Source organism: Hydra vulgaris, chromosome 01, assembly GCF_038396675.1.
Source record: "Hydra vulgaris chromosome 01, alternate assembly HydraT2T_AEP".
Lineage (NCBI taxonomy): Eukaryota > Metazoa > Cnidaria > Hydrozoa > Anthoathecata > Hydridae > Hydra > Hydra vulgaris.
This window is the reverse complement of record NC_088920.1, coordinates 29729057-29750157: the sequence shown is the minus strand read 5'-3', so window position 1 is coordinate 29750157 and position 21101 is coordinate 29729057. Positions and strand designations below refer to the sequence as shown.

The window sequence follows — 21101 nt, the reverse complement described above, 5'->3', positions numbered from 1 at the left end:
ATATGTCAGGTTGGCCGAGCGGTCTAAGGCGCCAGACTCAAGGTTATATCTTCCTTGCGAAAGGAGCATTCTGGTCCACGAATGTGGGCGTGGGTTCAAATCCCACATCTGACTTACTTTTGTCTTTTTACATAAACTTTTTAAATGTTTTGAATTAGATTTTTGTTTATGGCTTTTAGGCTTTTACGTAAAATATAAATAAAAAAAAAAATTTTGGTCATCAGCGTCACGTTTTTTTATATTCTGTTTTGCATTTGGGCGGTGTTTCAAAATGTGGAATAGTTTTTTTAATTTTTAATTTATGCTAACTTTTATTTGTAAAGTAGTAAAGTTTCAATTCAAGTGATTGGATACAAAAGCGTCTTTAGATTTAACTGCCCCCTTACTTACAAAAGCGTCTTTAGATTTAACTGCGCCTCTACTATACTGGATTGACGGGGAAGGGCTTTAGTCCTGAATCCTGCAGTTTTTGGAGCCCCATTTTTTCATAAGGACCTTTTTTAAGTTATTTTTTATGGCTTATAAAAAAGTATAATAAAATTCAACAACCGTTATTTTGTATTGCTACTAGGGTTGAAAATTTATTAAACATCAAAAGTAGATGTTTTCCGCGTTAACTTGACTTTTGAGTTAGCGTATAACACATCTAGCTTTTACTTCTTTTTTTTTACTTTTCTTTTACTCTCAACTACGATGTAAAATATTCATAAAAAATACAAAGAATGAAGTCTTTTTTAGAATAATAAATTTTGTTATGTATTATTTTTGTCGAGTGTTTTAAAGAAACAAAGATTTTTTATGTGTTCATATTGCATACAAAGACGATTTTAAGGAGAGGGTATGTGGGGAAGCGAGCGTTTTACCGCCTCAAAGAATGTGACTTTTAAGTTATAGCCGGTTTTTTGACGAATTTAGTCGGCTAGTATTTGACACAATTCGGTCGGGTGAGTTTTAAATTTTAAGAACCTCTTTTACTTTTATTTTTAAGAAACGGTACTTTTTACGTACCCCCCCTTCATTTTTTAATATATTGATTTATAAAGTCAAAAGTCTCCTAGCAAGATTGTGGCGAGTGAGACTTTTTTTTTATTTTTTTTTGGTGCCCCAAGATGTCTTTACGCTCTTATCACAGAACACCGCGGAAGCATATTTGAAAGGAAGTTTACGCCTTCTTCCTTACCGATGTTGTAAAACTTGCCCAGAGCTGGCGTTGGATCTTTAGCTTCTGAGGCAAGCGCTAACCGCTGCGCCACGGCTTAAACGCACTTATTTAAATGGTAAGCAGAAGATAGTATGGCTCAAAATGAGGTTTTTTAGCTTTCAAAAAAGCAGACCAGATAATATATTAATATATTGAGAACATAAAAAGGAGAGCTGCTATATCGACTGATTTAGGTAGAATATGCAAGGGGATGCAACTACATTAACTGAGGTTTTGGGTTGAGGCAGGTATAAATCGGTAAATTTAGTAGCACTCTTACGTTTCTCACGAAAACAGTATGATCTGGTCTGCGTTTTTTTAAAAACTCAAAACCTCATTTTGAGCCATACTATCTTCTGCTTACCTATTTAAACATAGCAGTGGACTTATGACCTCAAAATCATTAGTTCTTTATTTTTATTGCTAACTTTATTTTAATTTTTTTTAAATTTAAATCTTGCAAAAAAATTGTCCTTACTTTTTGCTTTTCATTAATTAATAACGTCTTTAAATCAAGAAAAAATTGTAAAATACTGCAAATATTTATATCAAATCTTTTTATATATAATTTTACAGTTTTCAGTAATTTATCGGTCAATTTAATAGATATTGACAAATACAGCAATCAACATCAATATGCATAGCAAATAACAGGATAAAACAGTTTTAGAAAATTTTGAAAACAAATGATCATAGTTGCTACTTATAGTTAGAATAAAAAAAACTCAAAAAAATACCAAAAAAAGTGTTTTTTAAATGGGGCATTCTAAAGTTTGTATGATCTGCTTCACAACATTTTACCATAAAATTGTCCATAACAACCGCCTAACTAATACATGAAATTTTTCTGGAAATTTTGCAACCCTAATTGCTACCTAATTGCTACCTATGTTTTTTTAACTCGATTTAATAATTAAAATATTACTAAGTACGAAAAATTCATTTAATAATGTTTAGCTTTAAAACCTTTTCCGTCGACAATTGGTTTGTTTTTAGCAATGTTTTTAGCATTTCACATTTAATGTGAACGATTGAAAGTGCTAACATTCTCCCTCCTTTTTTAAAAGTGCAGCGCTCTTAATTCGTTTTATTGTGATGAATGATCTAAACAGCCTGTAGCGGCGGTTCTGCAGTTCAATATCTACGTTGAATATGAGCGTTTAATTGGAGTTTCACGCCTTCTTCCTAATCGATGTCGCAAAACTTGCCCAGAGGTGGGGTTTGAACCACGGAGATGTTATTAGTTTTTGGGGATCCAGACCATCTAGTAAGGAGAGGAAAGGAGGGCGGAATTTTCTGGGTTATACTGTCTTAATCAAAGTGATTTTTGGAGAAGGGGCAAATGACTTCATTGCTACCCAACCCCTCCATTCCCTTCCTTTGGGTCCGTCCTTGCCCAGGGTTCAATATTTAGTGCTCTGCTATTCCTCATATATATAAACGAAAACCAGGCAGTACTCAAAAGTGATATTCTCGCCTAATTTTTTATAGAGTAATGCTAATTAGGGTAAAAAAGAAAAAAAAAAGTTTTTTTAATTATTTGTAGTTCCTGAGTTATGATCGGTCACACTTTTGACCTTTTAACACTTGGAAAGTCATCATTTGGAATTTTGTAGTTTTTAAACTAAGTTTAAAGGCAATGAAACAACTGCACTCTAATTTTTTTTTATATTAGGGAAGTATAAAAAATTAAAATAATTGACGAAAACTTTTCCTTAGTTTAATTAATCATAAGATTGAATCGCACATTTTTGAATTTGGGGACTATTTTAAATACATTTATCTCAAAACTTAAAAGTTTTCCGCAAGATATCTAACCGTTTTCGAAAAAGATATCCCATTTTAATTTATATGGGTTTTTAATTGAGGAGCTATTGCTTATGAAAACACTCATGAGTCATCAAACTGTCAAAAAATGTTTTAAGTTCAAAAATTGTGAGAAATAAAAAAGGTCTCACGATTGAATGTAAAGATTATCTATTAAATCATATACTATTGTTTTAATGCAAAAAAAAAAAAAAAAAATTTTGGGGTAATATCGCATTATTAAAATAATGTAACATCAAAATATTGCTAAATCTGATTTAGTTCGGTTTATTGAGCATTTAGTTAATTACTTATAAATTGTTCAGAGTAGAGTACCCTATCTTAATGCCGACGTCGGACTTAGCTCGGGTGCCGATACCTGCCACGTGTTTGTTTTTGTCTGTACAAAATTGCGTCAACTTGTCGGGCTCAAACTATGTTTAACAAACACCAGGTTAAGAGTGTTTACATCTCTACAACAGTATAAATTAAAGAAAAGAAAATTTCAGATTTAGCATTATTTTACTTAACATTATTTCAACGATGCGATATTACTCTCTAAGTTTTTTGTTTTTTTTTACATTAAAAGATTGGTAATTTGAAGTAATTACCAATCTTTAGTTTGAATTGTTTAGTATAGTTAATTATGCAACTCAAATTCAAAACTTGTAGAACTTCAAACTAAAACAAGTACCAAAACAAGTACTACCACTATCAAAGATTTAGTTAAAGACACTACTGATTTTTTGAGCCATTAGAAAATTTACTTTCTGAAGGAGATTTACATTTACTGATAACATAACCTCTGACATCAGCCCTTTTCAGAATAAAAAGATATCTAATCTCAGAAACGCAACAAAAAAATTTTTTTTTTTGAGATTAGATAAGTAACGGGTAAACATATTGTACTGAGGGTACACTTACTATGGGTAAACATATTGTTCAGTGTTTAGTAGAACATAGTTATGAAAATTTTTGGATACTCTAAATTCAAGATAGACTGGGTACGAACAGTGAAGGTGTAACTATTTTTGTCAAAAAAGAAATTACGTAAAATAGACTAGATCAGTAAAAAGCAGAATATATACTTGATTTTATATTTAACAGCAGCCTTCTTCTTCTCAGGATCTATGATATACTGCAGATATAAATGGTCTATGATGCAATATTTATCTTTGGAGTACAAAAATAGAAAGTATCATGCTTGAACGCAGCAAAGAATATTACAAAACTAATTTCCAGTTCAACTGCAATGTGACCTACCTTAATTCTCCCTCTGTCCAATATTTGCTTTGAGTGATTTTACCGACAAACAATAGCAACAGATTTCAGTAGCACCTAATGATACAATTTGTCATGAGTGTAAAAACTTAAGCAAGTCCTTAGTTGAGCTAAAAAGATTAGCATCAGATAATTCAGCTGGCGTGGACACATTTTATGATATTGAAGTTGCTGAAGAAGATATCATTGGTTATAAAAAACATTTAATGCGTGATTGTTAACAGAAAAAAACCATAGTTTTTGCTTTTAATAGATTTGATGAAAAATCTAGACTATGATTAAAAGACCATTGCCAAAAAGTATTCTGGGATTATAAATGAGGTACTTCATTTTCATTCAGTTTGAAAATATGTGTCTTACGAACATTAATCGATCATTTTGATTGTGTCACTAAAATTTAAACAAAGTTTACTTTTGAATCATTACTCCTAACATGTTGTCAGTGAATACAGGTTGTCAGTGGTTACATGGTGAGCTGTATGAATTAGAATCAAGAACCATTTTAAGCGGTCAGCTTTTCAGGCTTTAATCACCGCAAAAATTGCGGTGATTAGAGCCTGGGAACCAAAATACCCCAATAATAGCCCTAAATGTGAAAACAGTAATAATTAAAATATTTTTTTACTATTTTATACTAAACATAAACTTATCGACAGGTTTTTATTATTATTATTTTGTTATTTTTTACTTTTTTTTGTGTGTTTGTATTACATAATAAAATCCTTTAAAATATGCAAAATTCATGTACTTATAAATTCAAAAATTAAAATACAAACAAAGGATTTTAAAGAATACCTTTATACTTTACTTTGTTTAATAGAAGATCCTAATGATCTTATTGCAAGAACCTTTTTTTTCAAAAATAACATGTATTATAATACCAGAAAAAAAAAATACTTATAATATAAATATACAAATTGTAGCATAAAATTTAATTATATAATGTATAACAACGTTATCAGAAGTATTCAAAAATATTTACCAATGAGAGAATGAAGTTTTATAACTTATTTTTGAAGACTGGAAAAGTAATCAATAAATCAAAATTTGGCAAAACAATCCTATTCCAGAGGTATGGTGCACATTATAAAATACAAAATTAATTAAATCTTGTTTTACAAAACTGTTCATTTACAAAACTATCATTTCTTAAGGTGTATTTTTTTCTGGGTTTCAAAATGAATAAATCTTTTAAAACTAAAATCGTTTTATCGATGTAAAAACTAAAGTTGCAAAAGTAAATAAAAAAGTTAAAAAAAATTAAAAACATTTAATTCATACATACTGAGTATTTTGTTTTCCATATAAAATATTTGCTAATTGCAAAATCATCAGTATCGAAAATAGAAAACGAAAGAAAGAAACTAAACTTTTTAGATATAACAATAATAAATAACAATAATTTTCACAAAGATTTCAAAATCAATCGAAAGTTCGCACTTACGAATGTACAAATAAAACCTAATGCAAACATCCTGCAATAACTTTTATACTACGATAGGTAAAGAAGGATTTAATATTCTTAAAGATGTTACCTGATACATCATAAGAAAAGAGTTTATGGAGAAGACTAACATGCCAAACTTTATCGAAGGTTTTAGAAATGTCGAAGAGCGTTAGCCTTAATATCTCCAGATCTAACTATTGCACGATAAAACTATCGGTTATTACCGTTAACAAATCAGCAGTATAAAGAGAAGATCGAAATCCATATTAATGATCAGAAAGTTATTAGATTCAAGATGAGAGATTAAGTGTTTGTTAATTAAAGACTTTTAATAGAAAGAAGACGTTAGTTAGACTAGTCAGATCGCTCTCCAGATTTTTTGAAAATTTTTGAAATGTCCTTCAATTTTTGTGATCTTTATGACATAAAACCTAACTTTAAACGATCTTTAAGCATAACGGGCACTTTAATTGAACATTTAAGCAAAACTATACAGGAACAATTTAAAATTACATATCGTGTTCCTCAATTTGGAATAACATGTTAGGAAAAGATAATAATTAAAAACGCGTAAAAAATATTATTGCTTTCAAATATTAATTAAGAATATTTTAGAGTATGCAAATATTGTTAATACTTCTTTGAAATTACTTTTTATATTATTGTTTAAATTACATCTTCGAATTTTTTTGTTTGTTCTTAATACCATTTATTTTATATCATGTTCATTTTAACTTTATTTTTTAACACAGTTGTCAGAAGTTTAATGATGTAAAAATACGAATGCTACGCGTTTACGACTTGCGTGACTTCTGCGAGTCTCCCGCGTTTTTTTAAACTACAACACTGTAATTTTTATAAAAATTTTAAATAATTTTAACCATAATTTATAATAGTTGTAACTTTTATACGTATTTCTTATTTTGCTTACATACAACTTGTTTAGTTTTGAATAACAGTTTTTATACTATGAACTTTAATTGTTAAAAAACGAAAATAATAGTAAAAAATAAAAATAAATTCTAAATAAATAGGCACAAGCCAAAAATCCATCTCAAAAAAGAAATTTTAATTCAATTTTATTAGTATATTATTATATGGTGCAAAATTAGCTTGGAGTTACTATTAAACGTTAAATTCCCTTTTTTATATAACAATAGATTTTATTTTATTGTATGAATGAATTAATCAGGCGAAAAATTATTTAAGTAATATTTTCAAACACATAAGATTACAACAGTTCCTATTTTTAAAATTTACATCAAGTCTTCCTAGTAAAGATTTCAACAATTTATTCGCAAATTCAAAGTACAAGTGATGTAAAACTAAGCGATCTTTTTAAACTAAAAAAAAGTTTTGTTTAGTAATAAAGACTATTCCATTAGTAACAATTTTCAGATCATAATAATATAAATATAATTCATAATTGTTAATAATATAAATAATCATTAAATTAATTATTAAATGTTTTCAGATCATAATTATATAATAATAAAAAATGTTGCATACGTTATTTGCCTCTGCCTCTTCCTCTGTTTCCGCCTTCACCTCTGTTTCTATTTTCGCCACCACCTCTGCCTCTGTGTTCGCCTCCACCTCTGTTATGACCTCCGCCTCTGCTTTGGCTTCCACCTCCTCCACCTCCACCTCCACCTGCACCAGCACCAGCACCAGCACCCCCTCCTCCCCCTCCCCCTCCCCCTCCACCCCCACCTCCTCCACCTCCACCTCCACCACCCGCGCTTCTACCGCCCCACGGATCTTCAACTTCAATTCTTAATCAAATTAAATTACCATTAAAAAATAGCAAATCAAATAAAGAGATTAAAATAAGTTTTAGACTAAATGAGAATAAATAAATTAGCAAACTAAGTTATGCCGCATTAAAACTAAATTTAATACAGAAAAACTTACAACTCTCTTTTTCCGTAGCCATATCCACCATATCCACCATATCCAAATTCTTTATTATTGCTGGCTTCATTTCTAAACAAAACTACTTTATTTTGAAGCTGCATTTATGTTTAAACTAAAAAAACTACGATTTTAAAACGATTTTTATTTTTTTCGTGATTAGAAAGTGATTATTGTCTAAATGAAATTATGTTTAAAACTGCGACTTAAAATATGAAACTAAGAGTTAAAAACTAAAAGTTTATTTTTCACAAATTGAAATAAACTGTAAAAATACTCACTTTATATCGGCAAGAATATCATAATTTACATGGTTAATAGAAGCTCCTTTACTTAGCTAAAAAAAAGTATTTATGCGGTTATAAAGTAAATATAGCATTTTTTAAATAAATATGAAATATCATTTACTTACTAGATTTTGAAAAAAAATCACAAAAACAGCAAGTATGCTAAGATGAACCATTTTTCTTAAACAACGCTTTTTTCATTCAAGGATGATTTTTTTTACCCATTTTATACTAGTATCAACTAATTACTAAAGCATCAAGAATGTAATTTATTTTGGCTTAAAATTTTAGTAATGGAAAAATAATAGTTTGCTATCAACATAAGGCTCCTAATTTTAATTACACTCCATTAAGTATAGTTAAAATTATAGAAACACCAACAAAATTACGTCAGAATAATTATATTTGTACGTTTTTGAGTAGGACATTTATTGATCAAATATTTCAAATGGTTGTAGGTAGGATAGTGTAGCAGCGGTTGCATGTGTTTGCGTTACACCTTTAGAAGTAATGAAAGAAAAACCACAACAGCAAAACAATTTCATTAGAATATGTTTAAGTAGTTCAAAATAGACCAGAATAAATAACAGACCAGAATAGATAACAGACCAGAAGCAAATTAAGTCAACAAAAAATGTTTTTACAATAATTTTTGGAAAAAAATAATTATATTTTATTTTTGTTTAAGTTTTTAAAATAAATTTTTTTAGATTTTTATTACCTGCACCTGCTACCTGCACTGGTCGTTTTAAGAATAGAAAAACTTTTTTAAGTTTCAGTTTCTTTGTAGATCAAATGGTTGACTTAGCGTCAAGCGAATATGTTGAAATTAGGGGTGAGCTTTCACCGAAATATTTTCGGTAAATCGGCAAAATTGTTTTACCGGTTTTATGGTTTTATGAAAATTATGTCGGTAAATTTCGTTAAATAACAATTTTTTCTATACTAACAGACAAAAAGATGGCAACAGAATCAAGAAAGTGTAAGACTTCAGCTTTTTTCCTAAAGCAACTTATTAAAAAAGTGATTTTAATACGTACAACGCTGGAAGGTTTTAGTTTCCAATGACCGTGAATGAAAAAACAATTTTAAACTATTAGAAAACATTTGAAAACGCTTTGCATTTACACTGGATAACTTATCAAAGAAGACACTTCTTTAAAAAATTGAAGGTATATGAGTATTAATATTTATTAAAAACACACTGTAATCTCAGCTTGACTCGAATTACTGGATCTCTGCCGGCTAATAAAGCTGGAGCAATTATCACAGAAAAAGTGGATGAATATGGGTTGAATATTGACGACAACATTGTCTGCTCATTTACGGATGGAGTTTTCTTCATGGTTAAGTTTGGAAAACTGACACGTTCCTTATTCCCTCTACTACTTCAGGAAGTTGTGTCACTTAAAATGAATTGATTGAAGTGAACCAACAGTTAAAAAAGTTTAGTTTCTTTTGAATGCATAATACACTCCTTGAATGGGTTTTCCTTTGCAACATCTTTTGCATCCATAATTAACAAAGTATTAGCTCTTTGTTATAATAATTTATTATTTCTATTAAAAAAATATTCTTCATTTATTTTTGTAATGAAACGAACTACCTATAGTATTTTTAGTATATTTGGCAAGGTATTTGGTAAGAGCTTACTTTAGTTTCAATGTGCCCCAAAAACTGCTTTAGTAACTCATTACTGTAAAGTTATGAGATACCTTTTGTTTAGCTTCAATACCAGAGGTGGGCTCTTGTTTTAGACTTTCAGCGACACTACTGATAGCATTTTCAGTTTTTGAACAATTTTAGATTTGCTTCTTGCTTTTTGCTGCTTTTACAATAATTTATGAACTGTTTTCAACGCGGTTAATAATGGATTTTTTTCATTATAGCCCAAGTCTATTTTTTCTTTTGTCGAAAAAATTATCACCCATTTTGGCAAAGAAATTAGATATGTTGAGGCATCAAAACTAAGGAAATTTCTATTTCTTTCGCTGCAGGAGTTCTTTTCGAATTATTTTTGCTGCCTCAAAAAATTTTCTTTAATCAAATTTTATGCAGAATTCCACAAGGGTCAATTCTTGATCCATTGCTTTTCTTGATTTATGTAAATGATTTAAAAAATGCATAAGTAAAGCTTAACTCAACAATCTTCACTGACGACACAAATCTCTTCCTTTCAAACTGTGACATTAATCAACTGTATTCTGACATGAATTTAGAATTAAAGAATGTCGATGAACACCGTTAGCATGGATCCTGTTAATGCCTACCTAGCTGACCCAAAAACGCCACTTATACGGAAAGATAGCGCACACATTAAGGTACCCCGTGATGCAAATTTTGAAATCTTTTAATTTTGTCCGCGGAAAAAAATTTAATTTGAATGTTTAAATTGAATAAAATTTTGACTTCATTGTGCGCCAATAAAAACAGTTGTAGAATATGAACCACTCTTATAATTTGATAAAAATTGGTGCAAATGTAGCCTATAGCCACACCAAACTCTTGACAAAATTATAGTCTAATTGGTTGACTAGTTTAGGATTTATGGCAGTTTTAGTTTAAAATTTGTCAGTTTTTTGCTACTTACATATGATTCACAAGACTTGATAAATCATTGCAGTGAGCAACAACTCAAACTGTACCAGAATCTCCTTTTCCGTCCGTGATTTTTAATTCACTGCAGGTGAAGAAATCGCTAAAGTGTTTACCTGCTCTTAAAAAATTCATGTAGAAATTTGGTTCTACCATCTTGCTGCTTGATGTTTGGTTTACAGTTTTAACAAGTTTTTTTAATCCGTTATTTGATAGGCCCGTATTTAATTGTACATTTACAAGGTTTATAATGGTCAATTGATGCACTTGATGCACTTGATGGTGGCTGAGCACTACTTTGACCTAAAACCAAAACATACATATTTTATAGTTACAATAAACTTTGTTTATAAACTTTGTTTATAAACAAAGTTTATTGTAACTATCGTGGGGGCCAGTTTGAGGGAAATAAATGCAGGAAACTTCTTAAAAATGTGGAGGTGCTGTAACGACTTGCTGTTACAAACATGGTTCCCAACATTTTGTGCATAATTGAATCATTCAAAAGCTTCAGTTTAGTTGTGAAGGCTTGCTTTGGATACATCATTCAGCCGGATTTCGTTGAAAAAATTCAAAATTTCAAAAGGTGTTACTTAATAATAACTGGTGCAAGCGTAACACTTAAAGTTCACGCTGTTTTCCACCACATCAAGGATTTCATCAGTCACAAAGGATCCCCCTTGGGGCCCTATAGTGAACAAACTGTCAAAACTTCTCATCGAGATTTTTATCAACATTGGTCGAGGTATAAGCAAAACAATAATCATCCAGAGTACAAAAAAAGATTGTTGCGCTGCATAATTGATCTAAATAGTAAATATCTTCTAAGAACTGCTAAAATAATTTGAGTTATTAGAGATTGGGCAGCTGAAATTCATAGCATACGGCTTAGAATGAACATTTTTACCATCTTTAAAAATAGCATTATAGAGTATTTTTATAAAAAGAGTACATTGAGTTATTTATTAATAAAGATTTTGTGGAGAAAATCAAAAAACAAGTAAAACTTAAAATGTAATCACTATTTTATGGTAATACAATATAAAAAATAGGGTTTATGTAGTTATTTTTTTACTTAATTTTGAAAGTAAATGTATTTAAGATGGTTTCAAGAATCAACAAAAAAAAATTTAAGAGATCTGCTTTTTTGTTTGTTTTACCAACTGGTAGTCATTTGACTAGGTTGTGCACTTTTTTTAGCATTTTGGATGTAGTTTATACCTTAGGAAATGTTGATATGTTCACGCTATGCATTCATGGCTAGGGGGCCGTGGCCTACTCACTTTTTTTTGAGGACCTTTTGTTTGAGAAATGTAGACTCTTTTTTTAGAAATGTTGTTTTTTATTTAGAAATAGAGGAGTTGCCCCCTCCCCCACTCACACACACACTTTGAAAGGCGTGTCGACGGATTCAAACCACGCTTGAAGTAGCAAATCAATACTTTGGTCTAAGAAATGAAAATGGTACATGTACCAATAAAATATTTATAATAAAAATTGTCGGTATTACATAGTAGAACACTCATGTAACCATTATTGATGTGTACGTATAAGTGGCGTTCTTGGGTCAGCTAGGTAGGCATTATCAGGATCCGTGCTAACTGTGTGAATGGTTTAAAGCTAATAAACTTTCACTCAATGAAGACAAACAAAATATACTTTGTTTAATAAAAAATCACAAGATGAAAAACTTCCTAGCAAACAAGCTATAGCGGAATTTTAGTGGACCTATATAGGCATTTTGGTCTGTCTGCTGTAGTTTTGGTCATCGGTTACTTAGTGGACCATTAGTCACAGCTGCCAAAAATGGCTAGCCGATGACTAGCCATTAATAACATATCGGAAAGTTACTGGCTGATCATTTATAGCGGCTACCACTAATGGTCCACTAAATAATCGATGAGCAAAACTCCAATAAACCACTAAAAAATGTCTATATAGGTCCACTGCAAATCCACTAAAATAATGTTTGCTGGGTTCCTTTAAAATTACCTGATCTGATTTTAAATGATCAATAATTAGTAAAAATGATTCAATAAAATTCTTAGGAATTCTTATTGATGAAAATTTATCATGACTTCCCCATATAAATTATATTCAATCAAAAATTAGTAAAACAATTGGTTTGATGCACCGAATTTGTCAATATGTAACATCAGAAAGTTTGAAACTAGTATATTTTGGCCTAATACGTTGTCTTATATATTATTCCAATATTACATGGGCTAGTACTCAACCAACAAAACTTAAAAAAATATTTTCTCTACAAAAGCATGCATGCAGACTTATATATAAGAAAAAAATATATGAACATGCAAAGCCATTAATAAAAGACATGCAAAACCATTAATGAAAGGTGAATATATACGAAATCAATATTTACCAACACCTAATTTTTATGTATAAATGTAACAATAGCTTGATTCCAAAAAACTATAATGTTAAATTTACGAAAAATGTAAACAAAAAGTATTCTTTTAGAATAAACCAATGGATCACTTATAAATTGCCAAGAATTATTTGTTAGTATTCTGGGTGCGGATTCACAACACTTTCGTAAGTCCAAAATTTGCGTAAAGTTTTCGTAAGTTTTGCTTAAGTTCAAAGTTACGCTAAGTGGTATTTACAAACCTTGCGTAAACAAAAACTTACGAAATTCCTAAGTTTTTACGTAAGTTATTACTTACGCAAAAAGTCTAAAAAACGGTATTCACAACATTTTCCTAAAAAGTGCTCAGCAAACTTTACGCAAGAAAAGTTACGTCTGCTATTTTCTGACTTAAGTTTGGCGTAACTTTATAAATCATCTAATAATATTTAAAAATGGCGTTTTTATTATTATGAAACATTTCAGATTTTGTTTGTTATTGCCAATAAAATATAATTTTATCTTAATTTTATACTGCTATGCGTTAAGTTATTTATTTAAATAATACAATTATAGTTTTTCTTTTTAACAACATCAACAATAGCAGTATATTTACCAAAAGTTTAGATGTACTACATAAACTTATTTTATAAAACTTGTTTTCACCTTAAATTTATGGTTAAAAAATATACACACAACCTATATAATAGATGGTTCACTCTCTCATAGCCTAGCTAAAACAAGGAGAGCGACCATAGTACGAATATATCATAAAGTTTTGTAGTATACCAATAACTTATTAAATAAGTTAAGTTAACATAATAACTAGTTATTGTCATACATCAAAACTATATGATGATTCCATACTATGTTAACTTATGGTACAAATCTATGCTATACTATCTATACTATATTATACAAAAATATATACAATAATATTATTGAAGTATATACTTTAACTTGCATAACTAGCATAAAGCGTCTCTCTCACTCTCTCTGTGTTAGAGAGAGACTCTCTCTCACACTCTCTCATATCTAGGCTATGAGAGAGTGAACCATCCATTATATAGATTGTGTGTATATTTTTTTAACCTTATATTTAAGGTGAAAAAATATTTGTGCTAACATAGATACAATATTCACAAAAATATGTAATCAGTTCATTAGTTTTTCAGATATCTATTTTTTTAAATTTATAAATGTAAACAAGACTATTTAAAAGTATAATAATGCTAAAGTTATCTCTGAGTAATCAGGCTATTGAAGTAAAAAAGTATTATAACCTAAATATTAAACTTACTTTGAATAACGATGCTATGTTTTTCAAAAGTTTCAGTTATTCAAAGGTATTAACAATATTAAGATTGTTTTGAATAATAATGCTCTGTTTTTAGTTATTTCAATTATCAGGAGATATTAATATCTATGAATAGTTAAATTATTAAAAAAAAGAGCATTGTTTTTTAAAGCCTAATTTCTTGGTAAATAATATTGTTATTTGCAAATAATAAACATATTCTGTAATAGTTTAAACTGTTTTGGTAGATTTTTTTTTGTATTTCTATATGAAATCTCATTGTTGTATTTTGTTATTGCAAAGAGCACATAAAAAGTTCCTTGATCCACCAGTTAGTCCAAATGGAGTAATAGCGCTTTTCACAATTCAGTAGAACTATTAACTGTTGCTGTGGAAAATAGTATTACAACTCTTGAGACGACAGCATATTGTTCACACTGGTTGTAGCTATTAGATTGTACTGTATTTGGTGTCTTGAAAACCTACTACAATACTTGTTGTTGTGATTTAATCAATACTTGCTCAGTCAAAGAGTCAAACTTTTTTATACTGCACATACCTGATTCACAGAATTAACTTTACGCTATCCATCAAATATAAAAATCATGTTTTTATTCGTGCAAATATGATACCATAAATTCTCAATCTGAAATATCACTGAAAAAAAACTTACAAAAAACAAGTGGGTTTTAATTCAAACTCAACTTTTATTAAATAATACAATTGAAACATTTTCCATAACATGTTATGAAAATGTATTTTTCATAATATGTTATGGAAAAGTTGTTGAACTTTTGCTTATGTTATCAAAATGTTTCTTATATTTCTGACAATAGAAAGTTTGTTTATAAATGGTTTCAAATATACTAGAATGCAATCAAATGTATTTCTTGAATTTATTGAAGCAATTTCTTTATTTAATGAAACCGTCATTCCCTATTGTAAATAAAAGTGTTTTCGATTCAAGTCAATAATATGATAAAACAAGACCACTGAAAAGAAAATTTAACAATTATCATGATTTTTTCTTATACCCTAGGGTATGAGAAGTAAGTATGAAAACAAGAATTAAAAAAAAACACTTTAGTTTAGCACTTTATTTTTTTATGAACGTGAAATTTTTGCTAAACTAAAGTATTTTGTTTTAACATCCTGAAGCAATGCAAGACAAGTAGCATGATCTGATCAGGTGTGAACCCAGACCTTTTTTGGTACTATAGGACTGGTATGGGCGCCAAAATAATGCCTCAAAATATTAATCTCATGTTGTTTTTCTTTTTCTTTTTATATTAAAAATAGAAAAAACGGTTCCTTTAAATGCTAGTTTTCTGTATATTTTAGCTAGTTTATTTAGCTAGTAATGTTTACAAATAAGGTTCGCGGCAGGTTTAGAGTTAGTGTTAAATAAAACCAATGGGCATTCACTGATGGCCTCATTCAGGAAGCCGAATTATTATCTTATATAAGCCCAGGATAATACAGTTTATATTACCCATTTGGATTTGAATAAATATGCCCGAATTACTTCTTAATGAGTGCTTGTAATGTTTATATTTAAAATAATAGATGTGTAGCATTTTGTTAATAATCGATATCTCATTTAAAAAACCAATCGACTCTTATTTGTTTCATTTTTAATCCAATTATTAATTATTTTGATTATTTTGCTAATAGATATACAAAATAGATTGAAAGATTGTTTATGCTATTACTTTTAAAAGTAATTGCACGTATATGCTATATGGGGCTATTCAAATAATACGAAACACTTTTTTGCTAGACTCTCTTCTTTGTATATGAAACATTTTAAACAATATCTCCCCGCCTTATTTGTGACGTGACATTATTTTTAAACAAATATATCTTTGAGTTTGCTCTTTTATGCTAAAGGTTTACTATTCCGCTGTGATTAGAATTTATATTTTAAAAATTTTGTCATGTCACACTGTGACTAACCACCCCCTCTTCCATGTGATATTTGGTGACACTTTCAAACACCTCCACCCTATATAAGAATGTCAAGTATTATTTGAATAGCCCCTATATGGTTTTGCTACATTTTTAAATATAGCAACAACAACAACAAAATAATAGTAGTAAATTTATGCCCTGACTCTAAGAAAGAAACATTCACTGTTTGGTCACATTGCCCTGTGTGTCTTAATAAAAAAAGAATTAGTAATACTAACTACTTCCTTTATACAAATAGTTATAAAATGTTTGCCTTAAATTTTGCGTAAGTTTTTGCGTAAGTTTTGCGTAACTCATGCGCAACCTTAACTTTACGCAAATGCTGCGAAAAAGTTGTGAATACCAAATAGTTACGCAAAAAATATTTTGCGTAAGTTTTTCGTAACTTTTGCTCAGCTACGCAAGAGTTACGCAAAAGTTGTGAATCCACACCCTGAATATGGAATATCATACCGCGGACCAAAACTGTTGAACACTTTTCAAAAAACAAAAAATTTAAATACGGTAAAATCGCTAAATTCGTTTAAGTTTGTAATAAAAAATGAAATTTTTAAATTGGATAAATAATTTTCTTGATTTTTCAAAATGAAAATCGAATTTCATAATTCTTATATTTTTTTCACTTGCTTAATTGGTTATTATTTTGATATTTAACAGAGTTGCCAGTATATTTAAATGACTATTGCTAAAACTATATTGATATAATTTAATTTTTTTGATTTATGCAAGCTTTAACCTTTATATTACATTGTGCAAAGTTTTTTTATCTATCTTATTTTATTTCACTTGTAAAGCCCTCATAGGGGCTCCATGAAAAGATTGTTGTGACTTTAGTTATCCGTATCATTTTTGAGCCCCTGCCTGTTTTTTATAAATCCACTTTTTTTGTATGTCAACGTTTCTTTGTAATTATATTTCTTATTATATAAAAAACAAATATATATATATATATATATATATATATATATATATATATATATATATATATATATATATATATATATATATATATATATATATATATATATATATATATATATATATATATATATATATATATATGTATAAAAGTCCAATATCATCCAATTCTTGAACTTTTTCTTGCTATAAATTTGATAGATGTTTTTGCTGTTACTTTACACTTTAGGTATATATATATATATATATATATATATATATATATATATATATATATATATATATATATATATATATATGTATAAAAGTCCAATATCATCCAATTCTTGAACTTTTTCTTGCTATAAATTTGATAGATGTTTTTGCTGTTACTTTACACTTTAGGTGACAAAATTTACTTAACGTCATTTGCAGCAACGTCGTCAGAATTTGGAATATTGTTCATTCTAATAAAGAAGTCTTGATCATTAAGTGACTTGGAAACTAATATATATAACTTCAAAATATATAGTTAATTTTCTTTGTTTAAAGAGTTTTTCCTTTAAAAAATACTTTTTTTTTTACTTTTTAGGTGCCCCAAGAAGACCAAACGATCTTGTCACAGAGCACCGCGGAAGAGCTTTTAATTAGAAAATCTCCGCCTCCTTTCTTACCGATGCCTCGAAATATGCTGAGAGCTCGCTTCGAACCCTGGATTTCTTGCTTCTAAAGAAAGCTCTCTAGCAACTGCGCCTCGTCCGCTAAAATTACTGGCCAGTATAGGGACTCTGAATACTCAGCCACTATTAGTTAAAAAGTATTTTTTTTTTTTTTTGACTCTGCGTTCAGATCAACGTCTTTTAAGTCTGACTTTCACAAGCACGATTTTGAAATTTTTATATTTTGTTTACGCATTTTAATTTTGAAGTCTGACTTGACAAAGTCATTTATTTATTTATCTAATAATAACTGTGTACATGTACAATGACAATGTACGGAGCCTAGGTAATCTAGGCTTTAACAGCCAATTTATGTTGAAAATAAGTCCAACTTTGATTTAAATTCTTTAAGTGTTTTAGAATCTACAATGTTTTGATCTAAATTATTCCAGCTGTTAATAACACGGTTTGTTATGAAATAGTACCTCTTTGGATTTTTAATTAATTGTCTATGAAACCTCATATTGAGACCTTTCATATTTGAAGTTATTAAATCTGGTGGGTATTCCAATGTTAAGTTATCTATTTTTTTTACTATTTTGAAAAGTTGGATTAAGTCATTACGTTCGCGTCTTTTTTCAAGAGTCGTTAATTTAAAGTAGGTTAGTCTACTTTCATAGCTTTTCCCTTGAAGACATTTTGTTCGTGTTGCTTTACGTTGTATCGATTCAATTTTTTTTTAATCTTGTTCTAAGTAAGGACACCACACTGAATTTGCGTAGTCTAGATACGGTCTTACAAGAGAGGTCTACAACAATTTAGATGCGTTTATGTCTAAGTTTTTTATATATATATATATATACATATTTATATATATATATATATATATATATATATATATATATATATATATATATATATATATATATATATATATATATATATATATACATATATATATATATATATATATATATATATATATATATATATATATATATATATATATATATATATATATATATATATATTAATACAACAAAGGAAGGAATGGGGTGGGTGGGTGTTTTAGTCCAGATCTAACAAATTTTCTTAATAAAAAGGTGGCTGGGAATTTTTTACATAACATGAATAAAATATCAATAGGATTTAATATACTTACATAAGTTTTATGCTATGGTGAGAAATAAACCAAAACCTAAATTTTGACAAATCGAACTATTCGAGATTTTTTTGTTAGTCGGCGTTTTTTAAAGCCTAATTATACTGTAAGTTTTTATTCATATCAACAACTGATATATATTTTCGCTGATTTTTTATTTTTTTGATTATAAAAAAGTAAAAATTAATAAACGGGAGGTCTTAATAAGCATGGAGTGGGTGAGAAAAATTTCCTTAAATTAATAAACGTCCCCTCCCGTGTATTAAGCACCAACAAGAGTAAGAATATTAAACCATGTTGAAATTATGATGAAAAAGCTGTTAAAAAACACAGATTTGACCGCAAGCCACACTAAAATCAAAATTATTTTATTCGTGTTTTGTAAAAACTCTCGCCCACTCTTTTATTAAGACCCTCGTCAATTAGATCTGGACTAAAATTCCTCCCCCCCCCCCCCACCTTTGAAAAAAGCACCAAAGAGAATACTTGTAAGAGAAATGAGGCAGGGGGGAAGGAAGTGCACTTATAACAGGGTGACCACATAAAATTTTTATATAAAAAAGAGGATATTAGAGGATTTTAGAGCAGAACTTGTATTTAATTTAGAGGACTTTTTTTTTACAAGTACAAAACTTTGAATAAAAATAGAGGATTTTAGAGGATTTTTATAGGCTTTTTTAAGTTTAATGTCTAAGTTTGTTTTGGGGTTTGGATAGGGTCTTAGAGGGTCATTAATGCCATTTGGACAGCATTTGAGGGTTTTTAATGGGTTTTAAGGTCATTAATGGGTTTTAGAGGGTTAATAATATCATTTTTTATGTTAGATGACATGGGTTTGCTAAAATTGATTTTTACAACCCAATGTACTTTTAGACAATAACCAGTTTTGCAGAACCAGGAATTTTTAACATTATAATACCATCAAGAAATAAAAAAAAAAGGAATTTAAGAGGGGATATGATCATGTTTTTAACTTTTTAGAGGATTTTAGAGGAGATTTTTGAAAAAAGAGGACATAAGAGGAGGTGTAAGCTTCTCTTTCAAAGACTTGGATCTGCTTTTTTATTTTTTCTGCTGACCTCTTTTAAAAAACTTGTCACTTTCATCTGAATTCATTTCCAAAATACACACTTATTTATGATAAAACATGAACTAAGAACACAAGACTATGTACAATTAATTCGTTTTTAGGTTAAGTTATACAGTACATTAAACAAAGCAACAACTACCTCCTCTTACCTGTTACAGTCAGTTGTGCAGCTACGTCTGCAGACATCATAAGATAAATGTTAACGCAAAAAGGGGATTAGTCAGTGACTTAACCCTTTTAGCACGAGTAGCTCTACAATCGATTGCAGTTACTGCTTTAAGCAAGCATCTAACATGTCTCCTTTTAGCATAGGTAGTTGAAACCTCTTCTAGAAACCCCAAAGCCATTAACTTAAAATGTCAACTTTTTCGATTGATCTCCTTTTAGCATGACCCAATTTAATTCCATTTACAATTCGAGTACAGGTATATTTATTTCGAAGTAAACGTCTTTTTTTTCATAAAAAACTAGTACTAGAAGACCTAATATCTAAAGAAACTTTTAGTACTAAGTACTTTTCAATAAGAAACTTGTCTTTTTAAGAGTAGCAGCCGTGGCGCACTTGCCTCAGAAACAAAGTATCCGTGGTTCAAACTCCATCTCTGGAAAAGTTTTGTGACAACGGTTAGGAAGGAGGCGTGAACTTTTAATTAAATGTTCATCCGCGGTGATCTGTGATAAGACCGTAAAGACTTCTTAGGGCACCTAAATAAAATAAAATAAAAAAGAGTTAAAGGAATATTTTCTAATTTTTCAGTTACGTATTACATTAACACGAAGTTGAAAAGCAACGGAGAACAATAGTCTAAATTACTTTTTTTCCTTTAGATTGCGCGTGCAAAGTAAATGTAATTCAATTTGCACGCGCAATCTAAAGGAATCCCATTCGATTGCGCGTGGATGATGAAATTCCGTTCGATTACGAATAAAGTACGTTAAAAACTTAAGAAACATTTCGCACTAGATTGGGAAAATAAAACTATTTTAAAATTTTTTTACTAAAAATAATTTTGCCCCAGACATTTTTTTTGAATGTTCCCTTACTTAAGCATCAAAAAAAGCTGTAACGTTCTTGCACAAACATGACACGAAAATGGAATCATGAATCGATTAAAAACAACAGCAA

At 29.2% G+C, this 21101-nt stretch overlaps 1 protein-coding gene and 1 non-coding gene across 2 annotated transcripts; one reads left to right on the top strand and one right to left on the bottom strand.

Annotated features, from left to right (window-relative positions):
- Positions 1 to 4: 4 nt before the first annotated feature.
- Positions 5 to 114, top strand: trnal-caa (transfer RNA leucine (anticodon CAA)). The gene is made up of 2 exons: positions 5 to 42; positions 69 to 114. It is a non-coding gene; the product is annotated as a tRNA-Leu (tRNA).
- Positions 115 to 7245: 7131 nt separating this feature from the next.
- LOC136074320 (probable H/ACA ribonucleoprotein complex subunit 1) lies at positions 7246 to 8112 on the bottom strand. The gene is made up of 4 exons (XM_065786625.1): positions 8062 to 8112; positions 7931 to 7986; positions 7650 to 7721; positions 7246 to 7510 (listed from the first exon to the last, which is right to left on the bottom strand). Exons 1-4 carry the CDS (start codon positions 8110 to 8112, stop codon positions 7246 to 7248), a joined length of 444 nt encoding a protein of 147 aa, XP_065642697.1.
- Between the last annotated feature and the right edge of the window lie 12989 nt (positions 8113 to 21101).

Coding starts and splice junctions, on each gene's coding strand:
- LOC136074320 (XM_065786625.1), bottom strand. CDS start 8,112: ATGGTTCATCTTAGCATACTTGCTGTTTTTGTGATTTTTTTTCAAAAT. Junction 7,987..8,061: donor TGATTTTTTTTCAAAATCTA/GTAAGTAAATGA, acceptor ACTTTTTTTTAG/CTAAGTAAAGGAGCTTCTAT. Junction 7,722..7,930: donor GATATTCTTGCCGATATAAA/GTGAGTATTTTT, acceptor AGTTTTGTTTAG/AAATGAAGCCAGCAATAATA.